Source organism: Schistocerca americana, chromosome 3 (assembly GCF_021461395.2).
Source record: "Schistocerca americana isolate TAMUIC-IGC-003095 chromosome 3, iqSchAmer2.1, whole genome shotgun sequence".
Taxonomy (NCBI): domain Eukaryota; kingdom Metazoa; phylum Arthropoda; class Insecta; order Orthoptera; family Acrididae; genus Schistocerca; species Schistocerca americana.
Genome location: NC_060121.1, coordinates 293077552 through 293097545, shown reverse-complemented (window position 1 = coordinate 293097545; position 19994 = coordinate 293077552). Strand labels below are relative to the sequence as shown.

The window sequence follows — 19994 nt, the reverse complement described above, 5'->3', positions numbered from 1 at the left end:
ATGATGTGACTTACCATATGAAAGCGCTGGCAGGTCGATAGAAACACAAACAGACACATACATACACACAAAATTCAAGCTTTCGCAACAAACTGTTGCCTCATCAGGAAAGAGGGAAGGAGAGGGAAAGACGAAAGGAAGTGGGTTTTAAGGGAGAGGGTAAGGAGTCATTCCAATCCCGGGAGCGGAAAGACTTACCTTAGGGGGAAAAAAGGAAGGGTATACACTCGCGCACACACACACATATCCATCCACACATATACAGACAAAATATGTCTGCTTTTGTCTGTTTGTGTTTCTATCACCCTGCCAGCACTTTCGTATGGTAAGTCACATCATCTTTGTTTTTAAATATATTTTTCCCACGTGATATATATGAGTCATTTATGTCTGTGTGACATGTTGATTAATCTGGTATCCTATGGTCTAGGGAGAGAAAATAAATACTATGTGAAAAACTATCACTAAGTTGGCAGAAATAATGTAAAAAGACTTCATAAATTGATAGCAAAAAATAACGTTGCAGTGAATGCTTCACAGCACATTAGCAGGTGATCTGGATCCTGTCTCCAAATGCCTGCACCTCAGAACTTTCATCAGCACTTCACTACCTTGTTGGCGTGAATGTGATTTCTCCTTGTTACCTCATGCTTCTCATAAAGAAACCAGCATCTGTGCTGAAGTTTAGTGTTATACAGTAAATTATTTGAAGCTTGGGAAAGAATGATTTTACAGCAACGCAGGTGGTTTCTGTCATTTTCTGGGCAAATTTCTAGCCTAGGCAATCAATCTCATTTAGATTTCAGTACTGCTGGTTATCCTCAGGGACATCACAGATCTTACTCAGTGACCATCATTAACATCTGACCAATACAAGCAACCAGAAAATGATGAATTAATTTTACCTGAGTTCTGTTGTTGTAGATATTTCACAAACTTTTCTGTTCTTTTCTTTGTGTAAGACAGTACACCCTTATATGATGTGCATGAAGAATAATTAAAATTCTTACAGCAAGTGTGAGGGGCCCCTTAACAAATATGACTAACAGGAGATATTGAATGGATGCAAATGGCAGCACAAATCATTACAGGTTTGTCTGACCCATGGGAGAGAGTCATGAAGAGGCTGAAATAACTTAACTGTGCGATGTTACAAGATAGATGCAATCTGTTCTGCAAAACCCTACTTAAAAAATTTCTAGAATCAACTTTAAGTAATGATTATAGGAATATATTACAATCCCCTGCATATCACTCTCATGGGGATTGTGAAGACAAGATTAAAGTAATTACAGCATGAATACAGCCATTTAAGCAATTATTCTTCCTGTTCTCCATATGTGAATAGAACACGTGAAAGCCACTAATAAATGGTGCAATGCGATGTACTCTCTGCCATATAATTCACAGCGGTTTACAGACTATAAAAGTAGATCTACGGTAGCTGTGTCAGCATTATTTAAATTCATACACAGAATCACTGCAGTCTTGTGTTGTTGTGTGATGCACACAAAATTACATTTTGCATCCCACATCAGTGTAATTGGCACATCAACATAGTTCACTTTCACTCTGATGCAGTGTTTTATAACTATCTGATACACAGGCAGTTCATCAATAACCATAAACTGATGCACACAGAGGATGAACAATTTTCGTAAAACTGTATGTAAGTAAAGAAGCAATTACAGGTTTATATGGTATCCTAACTAATAATTACAGTTTTACACTCAACGGATTTTTCAATAGTCTTCCAAAAGCTTCCCATTCTGTTCGCAACAGTATATTAAAAATTGTTTTTGCAGAGTATTTTAATGCAAAAGCATACTACTCCATGTAAGTGTGTGAGGAAGCAGATTTAAGTGACATGCAGTTCTAACTAATTGCTTTCATACTAAGTTTTAACAAATCAATGGTTAAAAGATTCCTGCATATATAATTTTCACATTGTATGTAACAATGAGTCACTGATGTAAATGTCATAACATTTTATGTACCACATCTCTCAGCGTTACAAATAAATATTTACATCAATAATATGTTAAATGTTCTCAGGTCAATAAACTCTACTCTGTTCTAACACCTTTAAAACAATATTTATTATGTCTCAAGCCAGTATAAAAACAAGTTATGAATATACAAGGGAAGTTCTGGCAGAATATAAACACTTCTGGAGTAAAGGCGATCAGTCACGAACTGCAGAAGCACTGAGTCACCTATAAGCACACGCAAAACAGAGAGAACTTGCTAGCTTTTGAAATAAATCTTTGTGAAATATGAGTACAAATACACACACAAAACATGTAATGTAATAATTAAAATATTCCTCAGTCTGAGCACAACAGCAAAATTTTAAAACTATAATAGTTTAACACACGAACAGCTTTTTATGCACTTCTCCTTTTTAAACTTATTATTTTCTGTCTATTACACTTTTTGGTTAGTTTACTGTAACATTTTTTAGTTTTCACTAGCTTAGCACTCGGTGTTTCTCTTGTTCTCTTGCATAGGCTTGTATGACATGCAATTTTTTTTTTTTAATTGATTTGATTGAATTTTTATGTTGTTCACAAACTGCAACACCTTCTAAGCTTTTCATGCTAATTAAAGCCATACAAGCATGGTGTTTTCCAAACATGCTTCTGACCAAAAAGCAATTATGGTAGCTGGAGTCCAAGGTTTTTGTTAATCATATCTTTAGCATTCTTTTGGAGATAATTCCATTGCAACTTTCATCCCTTAACAAATATTTATATCTAAACAAGAAGTGAAATACCAATTCTGAAAATTTAGCTTTAGTTTTTTTTTATGTAAAGAAATATTTTCTTAAAAATTTTCATTCCCAATTGCACTACCTTAGGGGTTGAGTTTCCAGAAAAACACTTTTTTAAATTTCTAACTGAGAAGTCAAATACCAGTGTCATAGGTGTAACCTTAAAATCCTTTTGTAATTACTTATTTTCAAAAAAACTTTCACCACTGTTTTACCTCCTTAGTGGTTAAATCTCCAAAATGCTGAAATATATATTTTTTATTTTCTGATTGAGAAACCAAATACCAGTTTTTGTAGTTCTATCTTCAAATTTCCCTTAGCAGCAACAGACTTTCAAAAAGCCTTCATCCCCTTTTTCACCCCCTTAGGAGGGGAATTTTGGACAATCCCTTCTTAAACGAAGCCAACAGTGTCATATCCAAATTTTGAGTTTCTATCCTCAGCAGTTTGGGCCGGGCAGAGTGAGTCAGTGAATCAATCTAACTCTATTTATCCCCTCAGTGATTGTATTTCCAAAACCAGTGACATACATACGTTTTATTTCTAACAGAAAAGTCAAATACAAATTTTCATTGATTTACCTTCAAAAATGAAATTTTTCCATAATAACTTTTATACACTGTTTAACCTCCCAAAGTTTTAAAAATGATCTCGTAATAAAATATTTTCGTAAAAAATCTCGTCCCTTATTTCACCCCCTTAGGGTTGGAATGTAGAAAAATCCCTCCCACACCTTCTACAAATTTCAAGTTTCTATGCTTAGTGCGCACTGATGAGTCAGTCAGGACACTGCCTTTTATACACAGAGATTAATTTTTAAAGCTACAGAGTGCTGGCACTAATTATCGTGCTCTGTGTAAGCCTTAAAAATTTTCATTCCCTATTGCATTATGGGTTGAGTTTCGAGTTTCTTTCATGTGTACCCGTTGGTGATTCAAAACTTCTGCTTTTCGGTGAGTGGTCCCTTTACTCCTTAAGTATTTAAAAAGTAACTTATTATACATGTGTCACTCAATCGCTGACAGTCCCCTTCTGACTTCAAGTAACCTTGTATTCTGTGACCCTGTGAAAGTCTTTGATTGTGTGAATTACGAAAGTCTGTTTGCCAAACTGAAGTGTTGTGGTACCTCTCTTGCATGGGTGTAGTCCTACTTGCATAACAGAGAGCAGAGGGTCACATTCACGGACTGTATTACAGACATGAAACTAACCTCACAATGAGGAAAAATAACATGTGAAGTGCCACAAGGGGGGATATTTAACTCATTTGTTTTTAATCCACTTCAGTAATATTCCAATTACTGGATTTTCCATTGTTTAATTTCTTTAAAAGGCAGTTCAAAAACTGTAATTTTGCTGATGACACAAGTATACTAATCAATATCCCACACTCAATCTCAAAAGCACAATTCAGATGGTAACTGAACACAGCTACAAGTGGTTCACAGATAACAATTTCCACGTCTAAATCTTGCAAGCACTCATACTACATAATTTCCAGCTAGCAACAGAAGTAGACATTAAAGATCATACACTACTTAAATGATATTCATAGTTTAAAATTCCTTGGGGGACCAGATGGATAGCAGCAGATAAACTCAACAAGAGGCTCAGTTCAGTGTCTTATGCCCCTAGAAGCATATCTCATTATGCTGACCTAAAGACAAGAATCTTAGTTTACTAGCATATTTTCTCTCTGTTGTCTTATGGAATTATCTTCTGAGATAGTGCACCTAAAGTGTTTGTTCAGCAGTAAGAATATTACAAAGTTGATACCTGTACATCTTCACGAGTAGTTTTTATCTATCCATTTACATTATCTTATAAATAACTGGTTACTTCCATTGTTATAGAAGCCTTTTAAAGGATCTTTGCCAAAAAACAAAAATTGGTAAAAGTGAACTTAAGGTGTACTATGAGGTTTCTGTTGCAAGCTGTTGTTGGCAACTGCTGGCACAATGAATGATGAGAAGAGAACACGACAAATTGTGAGTCAATTGTCAGTAGACAATCAGAATGATCGTTTAAATTCCTACAGTTTGTAAATAAAGTTAGCTGGTATTTCCTTCTGTTGGGTTACAATTTAACCACATAGACAGAATTTTTGGCATAATTAGCAATAAGACATAAAACAAGATTACTGCAATGACAAACATTATACCTCAGATTATGCTACATTCAGTCTATTACAGTGACCATATTTGTATCGTGGAATTCATTGGCTTCGCCAGCTCACAACCAACTTGGCACCTTCCAACCAAATCTACGTCTCGCGCTACATTATAGGTCAGTTAGCACATTTAGTTTTCTCCCTACTCTCCATATCAGACACAAATCAATTTGCATACTCTGCCAAAAGAAATCATTAGATCCAGCTACTCTCATTGGCTTCTGTATACTATCATCCGATTCGCTACAACCGACAGAAACAAACTGCCAACGGCGGCATGCAGCGGAAGAGTCTGGTACACTGTAAGTGCACTCCGGTTGAAAAATCAGTTTCTGCTAAAGTGTAATTTACACCATGACAACAAACGCAAGGCAAAAAAATGTATTTTATGTGGACTCTGTCTCTTTGTCTAGGGTTCAAAAGGGAGTTGTGTACTCCAACAACCTCCCATCCAACAAAGTAAGACATTGGGATTCCCTATGAATTCAAAAGAAAATTAAAAACATATTTCATTAGCTGCTCCTTCTACAATTTATACAGAAAACGGGCTAAGTTTATATTATTTCCTTCTTTCTTGTAATGTACACCTCGAGTCATTCTACAGCCCTTAAGGAAACATGATGGGCAGGTAGGTATATGAATGAATGAACATTAGTAGTAGTATTTCCAAATTCCACCACACGGAAACGCTGCTGAATCCAATGCCACATTATGTATTTGATAACACTTACTGGCACAGTCCTGGTTAACACCACTACAGCAAGGCCAAGCCATTCCATAAGAGACAAAGTATTGCTTTCAGGCAGACATATTCATGTAATTTCATATTTTTATTCAAGGTGTTAAATGGGTTACACTGTAAAGAAAGCTATAAGGTTATGGCTGTCAACTTATACTCACCTGGTGTTATGAAATGCACCACATTATAGCTATGCTAAAAGATGTTCAGAGCTCACAGTGATACAGGAGTTGGGGGAGTGGTGGACTACCACTGGAAAAAAAAAACCACATGAGAGAACATAATTTACCATTAAGAAGAGTTGCTATGTGGGAGCAACACTTTGCATAGCAATGGAACTTTAGGCATGAAATACCAAACATACTTTCAGTCTACAACAGAGACCATTCTAAGTGTAATTAGCTACATAGCTTTCAAATAATTGTGTCCGTTCAAACTAGAGCAGTTGTTACCACTGTAAATGGCTGAAATTGTCATAGTGGGTTTTATAGATAAGTAATTTTACAGGCCATGTCCTCTAAAATATGTCTGAAATGGAAGAATGGAAACACTTTCATGTAAGTTTGTCTTCCTCCTCCTGACACTGTGCCTCGTAGTCTCTAGTCGCTGAACACCTCACCAGACAGCACTCTTCTTTCCCCCACCCATACCCTGCCATCCCTCCCCCTTTCCCACCCCATTACAGATTGCTATTCACATGAAAGTCACTTTCCATTGGTAGCTGCTGGTGGTAGCAGTCATGTGTGTGTGTGTGTGTGTGTGAAAGGTATGCTTGCTTGTGTGTGTGTGTGTGTGTGTTTTTTTTTTTTTTTTTCCCTGAAGAAAGCTTTGGTTGAAAGCTATAATGTGTAACAGCCTTTCTGTTATGCCTGTCTGCGACTCAATGGGTCATTTTTATGGTGAACTGAAATATATAACTTCCTAAAATGTTTCTGCTAATGCAGATTGCCCACAAAGTTCTTCAAACTTTTTCTTTACTCCTGCAGGCCATCATTCAGCATTTCCTCCCCTTGTAGTATTCTCAGATTCACCTTATCCTTCACTTGGTTTCTCCATCTTCTTCTATCAGTTTTCTTCCATATTCTGTCCATTCTAGAGCCCTTCTTTGTAGTCTTTTTTCCCATTCTTTTAATGTACCAAAATCATTTCAGCCTGTTTCTCTGCATAGTTTCTTTCATAGGATTGATCTGAAGTGTGTTACATATTGTTCCATTTTTTATCCTGTCCCTTCTCGTCTTGCCCAGGATCCTTAGTAGAAAGCACATCTCTGTTACTTGTATTCTACACTCTTTCTTTGTCCAGGTCCAACATTCTGACCCATGGGTCAAAACAGGTGACAATACGATCTGTATAGTAATCAAAATAAAATCCTCCTGGTCATAACTGAACAGGGTAGGGAACTTAATACATAGTCAGTGGAGCACAAAATCAGTATTATAAGTCAATTATTTCAATCAGCCTCCATCGTTCAGAAATATCCATTATACATAAAAATCTCCTTTATCTCATGAGTAATAATAATGCATTCACATATATATGCATACATGTTTTCGCATTCCATCTTAGATTTTCCATAGACAAATTTAGTTTCTATGTATGGCTTAAGCTTGATTTTGCAAATTGGTAGTAATGTTTAAATTACATAATATCACTCACACAATTACCATCTCAAAGCCAACAATAATATATGCTGTGTTCAAAGCTAATTGCTTGCTATTATATGGTGATTACTTCATGTATTGCTTCACTCGGTAGTAATGTTATTTCATCACGGCATGTGGAGCAGGACATGCATTTTAGTAATGATCTTTCTGTATTACATTCAGTTGTCCAGACCTATACAAATGCATATAATGTCCAAATTAAAGATGGAGTGGAAATAACCAGACTATGGAATGACAACAGATAATGTAATATAAGATAGAGGAAAGTATTTTTCTCCCTCTGAACCACCAAGACTGGAATGCACTATAAAAATTATTCTATATAATGACACAAAATAAAAATAAATGTGGAGGCCTATTGGACTAAAATTATTCAGTGTAAAAAATTTCAATGCTCAATTACATGATTTTCCAGTTTTACCTAGTCCAATTTACAGTTATTGAATGCTCATGTAATGAACTCTAAACCAGAACTACATAATGCATATAAAAAAGTTAGGCCTAGTAATATGGAGTGTTGTTAATTTAGTTAAACAAAATTTACAAAAGTCCACTACATCCACATTTCACGATGTTTCAATATCTGGCAAAACAATAAAAAATAATGGACAGAAAAAGTTGCAAGATTCAATTGCAGTGATAATTGTGACCAACAGTGCTTTATTACAATCTATTCTATTTATATCATTTCATAAACTTTATGTATGGTTGTCACACACAAATAATATGAAAATAAATAAGTGCACACAAATTGAAATTTTATTCATCTCTTCTTCCATGTAAATTTTTTCCTAGCCTTTTCTTGGCCAGGTTTCTTCCTTTCACGACGCCTGTAGTCCCTTGTTAACAGTCCAGCTAAACGCATTTTTTCTAGCATTTCTTCGTCTACAAAACTGCGTAGCCCCCATGCTATGCCCCACCTTATTGCTCCTGCCTGTCCAGAAGGTCCTCCTCCAGTTACAACAGCTTCTACGTCCACTTTATTAAGCATTCCAGTGAAAATAAGGGGGAAAAGAAGCTGTTCGCGTTCTTGGGTCAGTCTGAAATAATTAATATCGCAACCATTCACCTGAAACTTCCCTTCACCTGGATATCTTACCGTGACTTCACCTCTTGCAGATTTGCGTAAGCACTGTTTAACAGTTACAAACTGCTTTCCATCTTCACCTAATTCGGGTTTCGGTATTTCATAATTCCTTGTCTGCATTATCAATGGTTTTCGATACTGGAGAATAAAGTCCTTTTTTAGAAATGAGTATGGATGTTTTAGTAGTCTATCCATTGCAAGTAATAAACTGTTATATTCTGTGTCGTGTAAACGTTCAACAAGCAATTTTTCTAGGCTCTCCTTCGGCAGCCACTCTGTTCCTGTAACGTCCAAAGCTTGATCACTTTCTGGTTTAAGATGTTTACGTATCATCCTGTCCTCGTGTTTATTCAAGTAATCCAGATTGCTTACAATATCATGGAGCAAACCAAAATAATTTGGCTTTCCAGTATAGAACAGAAAGTGATAGGGGCGCCCAGTTTCGTCAAACTCCGCTGCTTTTTTCTGAGGAAAAACTTCTTCTGGAGGTTTCATAATGGGTCTTGCTTTTGGGTCGAATAATCCTGATGGAAATAGATACTGAATAGCATTATCAATGTCCTCTTGTGTAAATGTATCCGGATCTTCGCCCATCATGTTTGCCAAATGCCGTTTACCTAACTTAAATTCGTGTTCTTGTTGTTTCATGAACTCATCATGTTTTCGAGCCCTTTCCAAGTATGCTTTCATAGCTTTGCTGATTTTTTCTTTCTTTTGTATATCTGGAGAACCAGTTGCACTTAATGTTTTCATGTCTGTACTATATAATGATGCGCTGCTCACGCTATAAATTTTAACACAACATACACATTCCTGCTTGACATAAATAGGCACGATTCCATGCCACAATCTACGTAAAGCCGTTGCTTGGCGCACTACAAACGGATTCATGTTTTCACTGACAAAAGTTTTGTATGTTTTTTTGTTAAATGGAAGCACTTGAAGATCTCACACCAATAAACCGCAGCATACTACACTGGGAACACATTATCTTTTTTCTGCACTTGCATTCAAATATTCACGATTACCGCCGTACTCACAGTAACATGCGTATAACAAACATCTTAACCCGTTTTTGCCTGAGAAGTTAAATCCAAAACAAGGGTACCAGTAGATAATACACTCACCTTCGTCTTTATCGAAGTAAAATATTTACGTCAAGAATGATCGAATTTCCAGAGATCTTTTGCGTGCGATCAGTGTAGCTGTAGCACCTGTCAAGTGAAGGCGTTCAGTTGACATGTGTATTCTGTTGTTGCGAACGTGTAGCAAATGTATAACTTTACCGACCCGTCACTATTACCAGATGTTTCCTGCAATGCAATATGCAGTGAAGGTTATGAAGTAACTAATTTAACATCATCAAATGCTCAAGAAAGGCGAAGAGGCTTTATGGTTTATAATGCTGTAAAACCACCGGTTGAAATAACTTTGCAATTTATATGCAAAATTAATTTGAGTCATATTTGTATCTGGCCGACAGTTGGCAATCAAAAGTCGTGTGGGTTTGAAATAGAGGTAAAAGACAGCTATGGAGAAGGAGTCGATGAATTTGTTACAACAGGAAAGCGCAGCTTCGGAGTAGAACCTGGCATCGTGTTTTTTAGAAGGGACTGTCGTGATAATGAATTATCAGTTCCTGCGCAGTTTGTTAAACATCCTTTGATAAACAAACAGAACGCACTTTCCAATTCAGACTGCTTGAAAATCAAGATCTATAAAACGTATAACTCAACTCTTGCAGCATTGGGACGCATTGAAGTGTGGGGAACGGTCAGCGGTTCGTGTAGTCAGTCGACAAAAGAAACAGTCAGGAAATTATATAGCAAACGGACAGACAGGAAACTTACTGAAATTTCAGGAAGTTGTGTGAATGTGTGCAAAATACAAGGTGAAAAACATCACGCAGTCCCTGCAGACGCAAGTGGATTAATCATACCAGACGATTTTAAGGACGCAATTACGTTAGATATAATGAGTGTTCCAATGATTTTACCAAGTGGAAAAGTTGTGGATCAAAGCACACTAGAAAAGCATGAAATGCATGAAGCCAGATGGGGCCGCCCACCAAGTGACCCTTTCACTGGTAAACTGTTTTCCAATAACAGTCATCCAGTTTTAGCTCCAGCATTAAAAGCAAGAATTGACAAATTTCTTATAGATAATGCACATTGCCAAGAACTATTTACAGTAGCTCGTACCAGTGGAAGACGGGAGACACACAGTTTAAGTCAAAGTGCATGTGCAGTTACTAACAAGGACAATGTTGCAGTTCCAGCAATCAACACTGATGCTGTTTATTTACCAACCAGTTCTAATGATGCCACCTTTAAGGTCTGTTCTGAAAAATCTGATAGCAGCAAACATGATAAAACTGATGGGCCTACCAACAACAGATCTATCACCATTTGCAGTGAAAATTTTTTAAAAACACAAAAAAATAATGAGGAGGGACAGAAGAAGGGGGAAGGAAAAGGAAGTGTGTCATTTGATGAGATTTTGGAATCAAAATTAAATGTAGCTGTGAAGTTAGCATTAGCGAATCGTCCATCATTTGTAAATTGTGATAAGCCTGCGAAACATACAAAAACTGCGTGCAGTGATTGTGATGGAAACCAGCTTCTATACATTTTGCCTTGTAAGCATTTGTTTTGCAGGCACTGTCTTTTTAAAAAAGCAGCACAAAAAACTATGATATGTTCTGTTTGCAAATTTCATTATACACATACTGATCCATGCAGATATCATGTAACATGAACTGTTTATTTTGTTATTAAATTTGTATTCATGAATTACAGCATTTGTTTTCTGCCAGTATGATGATAATTTAACCTTTGATATTTTACTTGAATCTCGAGGTAAGTGACGTTTAATGTGTAGTTGTGTAATAGATTATATCTAAAAACAAAGATGATCTGACTCACCAAACGAAAGTGCTGGCAGGTTGATAGACATACAAACAAACACAAACATACACACAATTTTGTTTGTGTGTGTTTGTGTTTCATTTGTTTGTGTTTGTTTGTGTGTCTATCGACCTGCCAGCACTTTCGTTTGGTAAGTCACATCATCTTTGTTTTTAGATATATTTTTCCCACGTGGAATGTTTCCCTCTATTATATTCATATGTGTAATAGATTATGCGGAATTAAATATCTACTACTTGGTTGAAAGTACACAAATTGCATAACTGTGTAAATGGTGTTAAGATTTGTCTTCCACATTTAACAGTATTATTTTTGTCCTGAAAATATACGGTATTGCTTAGCTATAAATTGTTTTTTGTGAACCCTTGTACGATTAAGGAACTTTTGGGATGGGAAACTACAATAAAACATTAGCAGAGAGGAGAAACTATATCAAATGTTTGTGAATGCTTCATGAAATACAATGTGTAATTGCTAACAGTCTATCTGTAATCCATGTGGCATTACGTCATACTCCGTGGGACTGGTTGTGGCCCATAACCAAGATGTAACCCAGGGCAGAAAGATGGTCAGTGTTGTTTGTAATATCATCTGTCATTTTTTACTGCAGATCTAGATTTCAGCTAACAGTGCCGCTATCATCAGTGCTCTAAAGGTAGTCATGTAGAGTCAATGTAATTATAACAACACACATTCCAATATAACTTAGGCATGTACAAGCATTAATTGACTTTCTGCCCATGCAGCATTGGTTGGCGTAGGCTATATGATTTAATCTGATCATGTTATATGGCTTCAAGCTAACTGATTATTCTCTATAAATAATTTCTATGATTTTGCATGAACTAGTTTTTCACATTGGTAATTGAGCAATAGCAAGGAGGATTTCAAAATGTTATTATGTAAGTAAGTCTGTACATATTAGCAAAATATATAACAACTTGTTACAAAAACTTGCATGGTAGCTACTCCTGCAAACAAATTTGTGAATTGTAATTGTATGCAGAACTTGAGAAGCTTTTGGTTTCTCCCAGACTGTAATCATTACAATATCTGATAATTTACTTCTAAATCCATCAGATAAATGCAAAAACCATAATCAGTTAAGCATCTGATTGTGATGGTTAAATGGTAGCAATAAAGCATCCCCATACAAACACTTGAAAAATTTTTGGCACTTCAACACTCCAAGGAATATTCCAAAGAACCACAACTTGATCCCACAGTACTGAGAATATGGGGCTGTCTCATAAACGAACTTAAAATTAACAAAGACTTAAAGCACTTTAGCAATACTTGTGTTATACACATAAGTAATTTTGGTTGAGAGTTGTTTACCAATTGCAGCATGCACCTAAACTGGTCAGGTAAAACAACATTAGGCACCATTTTAAATGCATGACTTATGGAAGAAAATGACAAAACTCCACATTCAGACTCTATTCTCCTCAGCTCTCCGTCTAAGTCCTAGTTGCCCTACCATCTCCCAAAATTTCCACTGTATGCCACAACAAGTGGCACTTTACCATCCTGCACCCCTACACTCCCCACCCTAGCCTCTTCCTTACTTCCACCACCCAGACTGTTTTTCCCATTGTGGTCTGTTGCTTCTTGCTGTGTGACCTTGGCAGCCAGAGACACTGGTCCTGTGTGTGAGAGTTGCTTTCGCGTGAATGTGTCTACGCATATGTGTTGCCTAATTCAGGAGGAGGCCTTTTGGCCAAAACTTACTTGTTTAGCAGTTTTTTGTTTTGCTTGTCTGTGACTCAGCATCTCCACTATATGGCGAGTAGCAGTCTACCTTTTTCATAATATTGTCATTATTCCATCTTAGACATTCCATTATATGCTGACAAATAAGAGTTTCAGCATGTAGCCATGTTTACAAACTAATTTGTAATGTGAATGTAAAATGACTCATTCCACATCATTATTATTTGTTGTGCAGAATTGTCTGTGGAACAAGAATCTAAGTAACTAGAAGAAGTTGACATTTTTAAAATCTTGGGAATAATAAATTCAATTGTGAGGTGCATACCATAGAACTGCTGAAGTACCTAAACAAAGCTCTGTGTGCAATGCAAATGTTGTCAGACATAGGTGATTTGAAAACGAAAAAGCTGGAATACTGTGCTTCTTGCTTTCATTCTATAAAGCCATATGTTGTTGTTGTTGTTTTTTTTTGGGGGGGGGGGGGGGTGTAACTCATCAATTGAAACGAGCAGTTTTTGGGCGCAAAAATGTGTAATAAGAGTTATTTATGGTGTGAACTCATGAACATCCTGCAGTGGCAATAAAAAGTTTAACTACTAATATAGTTCAGTTTAAGAGGGGCCTAAAGGACTTATTGGTGGTCATGTCATTCTACTCCATAGATGAATTTCTTAGTAGGACCAACTGATGTTTATATTTTACTTATAATATCAAATAATTCAAATATTAATACCATCTGATTTGTGTAAAAATTCAATGCAATAATGTTATAATTGTAAGTAAATGTTCTAAAATGAATTTTCCATCGGATGATGCATTGCTGATGCTAGCCTAAGAATTATCGTATGCATCCAAGCGTGTTGAACATTTACGTGTTTTGTGACATGTTATTTATTACCTTTTAAATGAAAACAATATAACATGGAGTTTCCTTTTAAATAAAAATATGTTTCAAGGTTTTTTGTACTTATTCCACATCCACGATGACCAATTCACAAGGGATCTGTGGAAGATACATAGGCGTATTTGTTTTTATGACATGTTTTATGATGTTTGGGGTCTCCTCAATATGGATTTATTGAAATGAAAGTACATCTAATCTTATCTGGAGGTGATTGGTAATTTATGTAAGGGGAGAGGGGTGGGAAATCATACAGTGCATTTAGATTAAAAGAGTCATAGTATGGAACAATATACTGAAATGTGGAGTAGAGATTATGTACTATGAATGACTTGGTTGTAGTGTTAGCACCTTACAGGGAATATGAATGTGTCTGAGGCAGTTACATTCACTTTTATCCCATCTACCCTCAAAATCCAAGAACTTAATTATTTCAGATTATTATAATGTAAATTTTCTAAATGAGAGCTCTAGTACAGTAGATTTAGAACACCTACTAGCATCTTTTAACTTTATGGTAGCAGTAGATTTTTCTGACTAGAGTTACTTATAACTTTCAAAATCTGATTGGGTATATGTTTAATTTTATAGATAAGTCAAGAGTAAACAATATCAGTATACCTCGGTTGTTAATGACCTTTCTGACCATGATGATCAATTGCTTATGCACACCGACATTTTTGGAAATCTTTTACGGCAATAAATAAATGATGAGACACTTAGAAATTTCAACTACAGACTGCAACAGAGAGACTGGAGTCCAATTTTCTATGAAACAGCTGCAAATAAAAAGTATAGTACATTCTTAAATGGATTCATGTTCTTTCTTTAGTCTGCTGGTTGAAGCTACCTTTCCCAAATTAGTAATAATAATAATAATAATAATAATTAGAAACAATGATATGGGCAATGACAAGAAGACATGGCTCACTGCAGGATAAAAAATATCCTGCTGAGTAAAGAATATGGTATCCCAGAAAGTGTAATGACCCAAAGAAATGGCATCACTACAAACTGTACTATAGCTCAATAAAAAAAGTAATAAATAAGCCTAAGAGTATGTGCTTGAAAACTGAAATTTAGAACTCAGAAAACAAAGCAAAAAGCATTTGGAATGTGATAAAGAGGAAAACTGGAGGAAAACAAGGAACATGACATGCATAGAAATTGAACACAGTCATAGTACTGTAAAGCAATAAAGCAACCTGAAATGGTTGCAGAAATCTTGAACAAAGATTTTTTTGATTGTAGCAGTGAAGGCAAACTGTAAATGATCCATGGATGAAGCAGTGGCTCATATACAGAAAGCTAGTAACAACAGAACTGCACAGGTATCCTTACCTCTTGCTACAGTGATTGAGATTGAAATTTAATTAAGTCATTAAAAATTAAAATGTCTGTTAATATTTCGTGTAAAATATTGTTATAAATATATAAACCCTGTCTTATGCACATATTCAGTACATCTCTGCAAGAAAGAATTTCCCTGATACACCGAAACTGACTGTAGTGACACCTCACTCTTAAAAAAGTGATAAAAGTAATGTCAGAAACTATCCCCCAATCTCACTTTTAACTATATTTTTCAAAATCCTTGAAAAAATCGTGCTCAGGTTGAGTGTCAATCATCTCAACTTCTACAATATTCTCAACAAAAGACAGTTTGGGTTTCATGCTGGTCTATGTATTGAACAAGCAATACTCTCTTTTTAATAATTAAGTTTTTGGAATCATTAACAAAAAAATGTCTCCAGTAAGTATTTTTTGTGATCTCTTGAAAGCATATGACTGCATAAACCATCAAATTATTTTGAAAACGGCAGATTGTTATGGTTTGGGGTTACTGTCAGTTTGTGACTTCAGTCATAACTAAAAGATTGAAAGCAGACTGTAATGCTGAACAGCTCATTAGGAGAGCCTGCCTCATCTAAGTGGGGCAGCTTAAGTTGCAGTGTGCCACAAGGCTCCGTTTTAGATCCACTGGTGTTTTGTATTTCCCCTCTGTGTTTTGATACAAAGAGTAAATTTAAATTTTCACATATTATACTACAGTTCTTATTGATGAACTGTCAGATAACAATCTTGAACAAACTGTGAACAAAGTTTTAACTGAAATCTTAAATTGCTTTTAATCAAACGGTCTCTCACTCAATGCAGGTAAAACCAATTATATGGAGGTTCCATTCAACAGAAACAGGTCTTGAAGAAAATAACAAGTATAGAGATCAAACAATACAAGAAGTTGAGGATACAAAATTACTGGGTGCTTATATAGATAGCAAATGTAACTGGTCAACCTATATTCTTCATCTTTGTAGAAGACGTAACTGAGCAATAATTGCACTATGGGTTATTGGTTCAGCTGTTAAAGTAGATACCATCAAGGCTTCCTATTTTGGCAACTTTGATTTGGATTTAGGTAGTTGTCATCAGTGTGTGTGTGATAAAGAATTATTTACTTATTTCCTTTGAACTGTATTGTGAATGTGTGATGTAACAGGCTGATGTAGCAGCAGAAACGAAAGTATTTTATTTGTGTGTTCTAATGACATTTTGTGACAGCCATGCTGTAGATAGGTAAGAAACAAAATATGAGTATCTCTGCCCAGCTCTCTCAAGCAGCTGGAGTCGGATATCCAAGTAGTGGAGAAATCACTGGTTTCTCTTTACAAAGACAATAGCAAATAACATATTTACAACACAAGAACACAAAACAGTTCTGAACATGTATAATTTGACACTTCCACATCCTTGTGATTCATTCACTATCTGGATCTATAGAAAAGGAAATAAATAAAAAAGTATCAAATTTATGTGAGAAGGGAGAAGTACAGTTACACAGAATAATAAATGCTGACTCAGTCAGCAAAGAATGTACTGAGTGAACAGTTAGAAGAAATTTGCCAAGGGTACACAGTAGATGAGATATTAAATTTTTTCCTAAATTTCTTATAACATTTTTGCATTCAGTTTCCCTTTCAAATGGTATGAGGAAGATTTACAGTGGGAGCTTAGGGAAACTGCCATCAACTTGGGGATCAAAGTCTATTGTGAGAAGATGGGACACACATTTAATGCATAGGACTAGCTCCAACTCAGTCTTACAAGTGCACTACAGTCAATGTGTCATAAAAAAGCAAAAACTATGCACAAAAAATTGACCAACTATTAAATTCAATGACAGTTTGTAACAGTATCATAACTGAAAATGTAGGGGGGAAGAAAACTGAATGATAATGAGGTACAACATCCCGACTTTGGTAATATCATGTTCCACCCGTATACTCTTAGTCCAATGCAAGATGTTCATGTGATACAATCATGCCATTTATCTAGTTATTGAGCTGGGGAACCTTCCACAGTGCACATTTTCGTCTGACATGGGCACCACCTGGAGGTAAAGAGAAGCAAATGCATGGTGTTGAGAAGGCAAAGCGGCAGATGGGCATCCATATCTGCTGGAGATGATTGCCTATGTTTTGGACAGATGGCTTGGCTCTGCTTTGCTATTGTCAGAGTAAAGGATGGTGTAAGACAGAAATCTAAAGAAGAAAACAAACAATTGAATGGTTGTTATGTTATTCACAAGAGATAACTCAATTAAAACTATCTGTGATGTTGAGTGGAGATTTGAGTATGCAGCCAATCTGTCAATCTATGTGTAGAATATTACAGAACCAATTTACTTGTAAAAGTGTTTTGTTAAATAAAGCAGTTATTACAAGAAACTTTCTGATTCCCTCGGTAGTTTAGACAGATGACATGAGTTCTCTTCCCAGCACTGCAACTACACAAGAGGATACAAGGTTCATCACATATTGCTGGAGCACAGTAGGGGTTGGTAAGGAAAAGAACACTATTCATATACAAGACGTAATTCATCGCAATAGAAAAAAAAATCCATTGGATTTATTTAGGTAGGTCATATTCCACCAACAAACAACAATATTTCCACCTCATCTATTAGAGAAATCTCAAAAAGTCACTCTTCTGAATATGACGGTATTTCAACGGAGTACTGAAATCTTATTCTGATTTTAAGCAAACCCTTTGAGTTACCTTTTTAATCAGTCAATGAATGAAGCATTTTCTTCAAAGAGTGAAATATCCATGAGTAACACTCATTTAGAGATGTGTTACCTGAATTACTTGCAAAACCCTCTTCAGGGGCATTGAGATCATTACACTTTTGTGTCAATACATCTTCTCCCTAATGGTTTTTGTCACTAATAATACTAGAGATCTATTTTTCAATTCACACATCTGATTATACAAAATTTAAATGACAGTACAGTGCCAACTACTATTTTCTGTGGCTTGTAAAATGCATTGGACTGTGGAGAACATAGTGTTATCTTAGAGCAGTTCAAATATTGTGATATAAGAGAGCTCGTTGGTAATCTAAAAGATTGCAGTGTGTGTGATATTGATAAACACAGGGAGATTACACTGTGAAACAGCATCTAAAGATTGATGAATGATTACTACAATTGTGCCGTGGGGATTGTTTTGGATCTGATGTTCTTATTGTATATGAATTATGCACCACCAAATATTACAGAGACAGAAATAGACTCTTTGCTGATAATGCAAGTATTTCAATCAAGTCCAATGGTGAAACTTCAATACTTGACAACATGAAGAAAATTCTCTTCAAAAATTAATAATTCACTCTCTGAAAATACACTATCCCTGAACTAAAATAAAACATGCAATTCTGTACTTCACAATGTCTTACCATACTGTTAAAAAATAAAGTATGAGGGTAAGCCAATAGATGAAACAGAAAGTTTTAGGTTATTTCATTTTTATATTGACAAGAAACTGATGCTACAACCATATTTTACAGATTTCACAACTTTTGTGTTACAAGTAATACCAGATTTTGGTCATGGGAAATGTCAAAAAGTCAACTTTATTAGAAATAAGTGAAAGACAAACACTCACCTGCAGCAGAGTGATGTGTGGAGCACAGAAACACATACCAGCAAACATTAGTCACACTAACTTTCAAGCTCTTGTTCTTTTTCTACAGGGTGTATGGTAAGTAGCTGTGCAATTACAGCGTATGTTGGAAGTGACATCCATGGGAGATATGCAAGTCTAAAGCTGCTTAATTTTATTGGAAAACACTTTCTGCAGATCTGATTGTGATATGCTGCTCATGTATACAGTTATTTCAGTTTTTAAGTCAGAAAGTGTTCATGGCCAATTGTAATACACTGCAGGTTTTGCCGCTCTCCAAAGAAAAAAGTCTGGTGCAGTATAGTGCGGTGAGCGTGTAGGCCAGAGGTTTTTTGAATGACACATTTGCCAAAAACTCTTCTGGAAGACACACAGCATTGTTAGCTGTGCATGCAGTGGTGTAATTTTCATGAAACCATGAGTAGTTGATTTTGTCTTCCTTTAGCTGACCAATGAATTAATTAATCATTAAATAATAATGTTCACTGTTCATGGTTTCTTCAAAAAATGAACATCCAATAATGTGCCGCCTGTATATTTCTACCCACACTATAGTTTTCTGAACATGCAGTGACATTTTAACCACAACAATGAAATAAAATTCTTAGGGATTGACATCACTGATACATTCACATGAAAACCACATTGACATGATTAGTTCCAGGCCAAGCAAAGTTTGTTTTATGCTCCACTCAGTGAGGAATGAGCTAAAAAGATAGTTCCCCAGTCTACTAAACTGTGTAACAATAGTGCTAAATGTATGAGAAACAGAATCTACAACCCTCTCCTGAAAGATGCAAAAAGCATTCAAGAATTAACAAAATTAAAAAAAAAAAGAAAAAGAAAAAAAAAAAAACCTTAAGAGCACTCTTAGCAAAGCATTGCTTCTACAGCATATAAGACTTTCGTAAATGTGATCTATCATAAATTAAATTATATATTTTTATGATGTTTCAAAACCAAACTGTTTAATTAGAAATAACCTATTGTCCCTTAACGAACATTTGCTGTTTGATTATGACCAGCATTATTATTTGAACTTTTCTTACTGTGGT

The 19994-nt window shown here is 35.6% G+C and overlaps 3 protein-coding genes across 6 annotated transcripts in view; 1 reads left to right on the top strand and 2 right to left on the bottom strand.

Annotated features, from left to right (window-relative positions):
- Positions 1 to 9712, bottom strand: part of LOC124606828 (stress response protein NST1-like) — an 86634-nt gene extending 76922 nt beyond the window's left edge. The window contains exons 1-3 of one of the 4 annotated variants that reach the window (XM_047138900.1): positions 9561 to 9690; positions 7339 to 7518; positions 5844 to 5934 (exon numbers count right to left, since the gene is read on the bottom strand). The gene's annotated coding sequence lies outside the window, so the exon portion shown is untranslated. Of the gene's footprint in view, positions 1 to 5843; positions 5935 to 7338; positions 7850 to 9560 lie in introns of those variants that run through there. The other 3 variants (XM_047138899.1, XM_047138902.1, XM_047138901.1) reach the window with 3 other exon arrangements.
- On the bottom strand, positions 7987 to 9535 carry LOC124606827 (28S ribosomal protein S9, mitochondrial). Its single transcript, XM_047138898.1, has one exon. The coding sequence runs from the start codon at positions 9322 to 9324 to the stop codon at positions 8110 to 8112; it is 1215 nt and encodes a 404-aa protein (XP_046994854.1). The 5' UTR covers positions 9325 to 9535; the 3' UTR covers positions 7987 to 8109.
- LOC124606826 (RING finger protein 37-like) lies at positions 9625 to 11225 on the top strand. Its single transcript, XM_047138897.1, has one exon. The coding sequence runs from the start codon at positions 9706 to 9708 to the stop codon at positions 11188 to 11190; it is 1485 nt and encodes a 494-aa protein (XP_046994853.1). The 5' UTR covers positions 9625 to 9705; the 3' UTR covers positions 11191 to 11225.
- Positions 11226 to 19994: the final 8769 nt, after the last annotated feature.

What these genes read in the sequence shown, in the direction of transcription:
- LOC124606826 (XM_047138897.1), top strand. Translation starts at nt 9,706, where the DNA reads ATGTATAACTTTACCGACCCGTCACTATTACCAGATGTTTCCTGCAAT.
- LOC124606827 (XM_047138898.1), bottom strand. Translation starts at nt 9,324, where the DNA reads ATGAATCCGTTTGTAGTGCGCCAAGCAACGGCTTTACGTAGATTGTGG.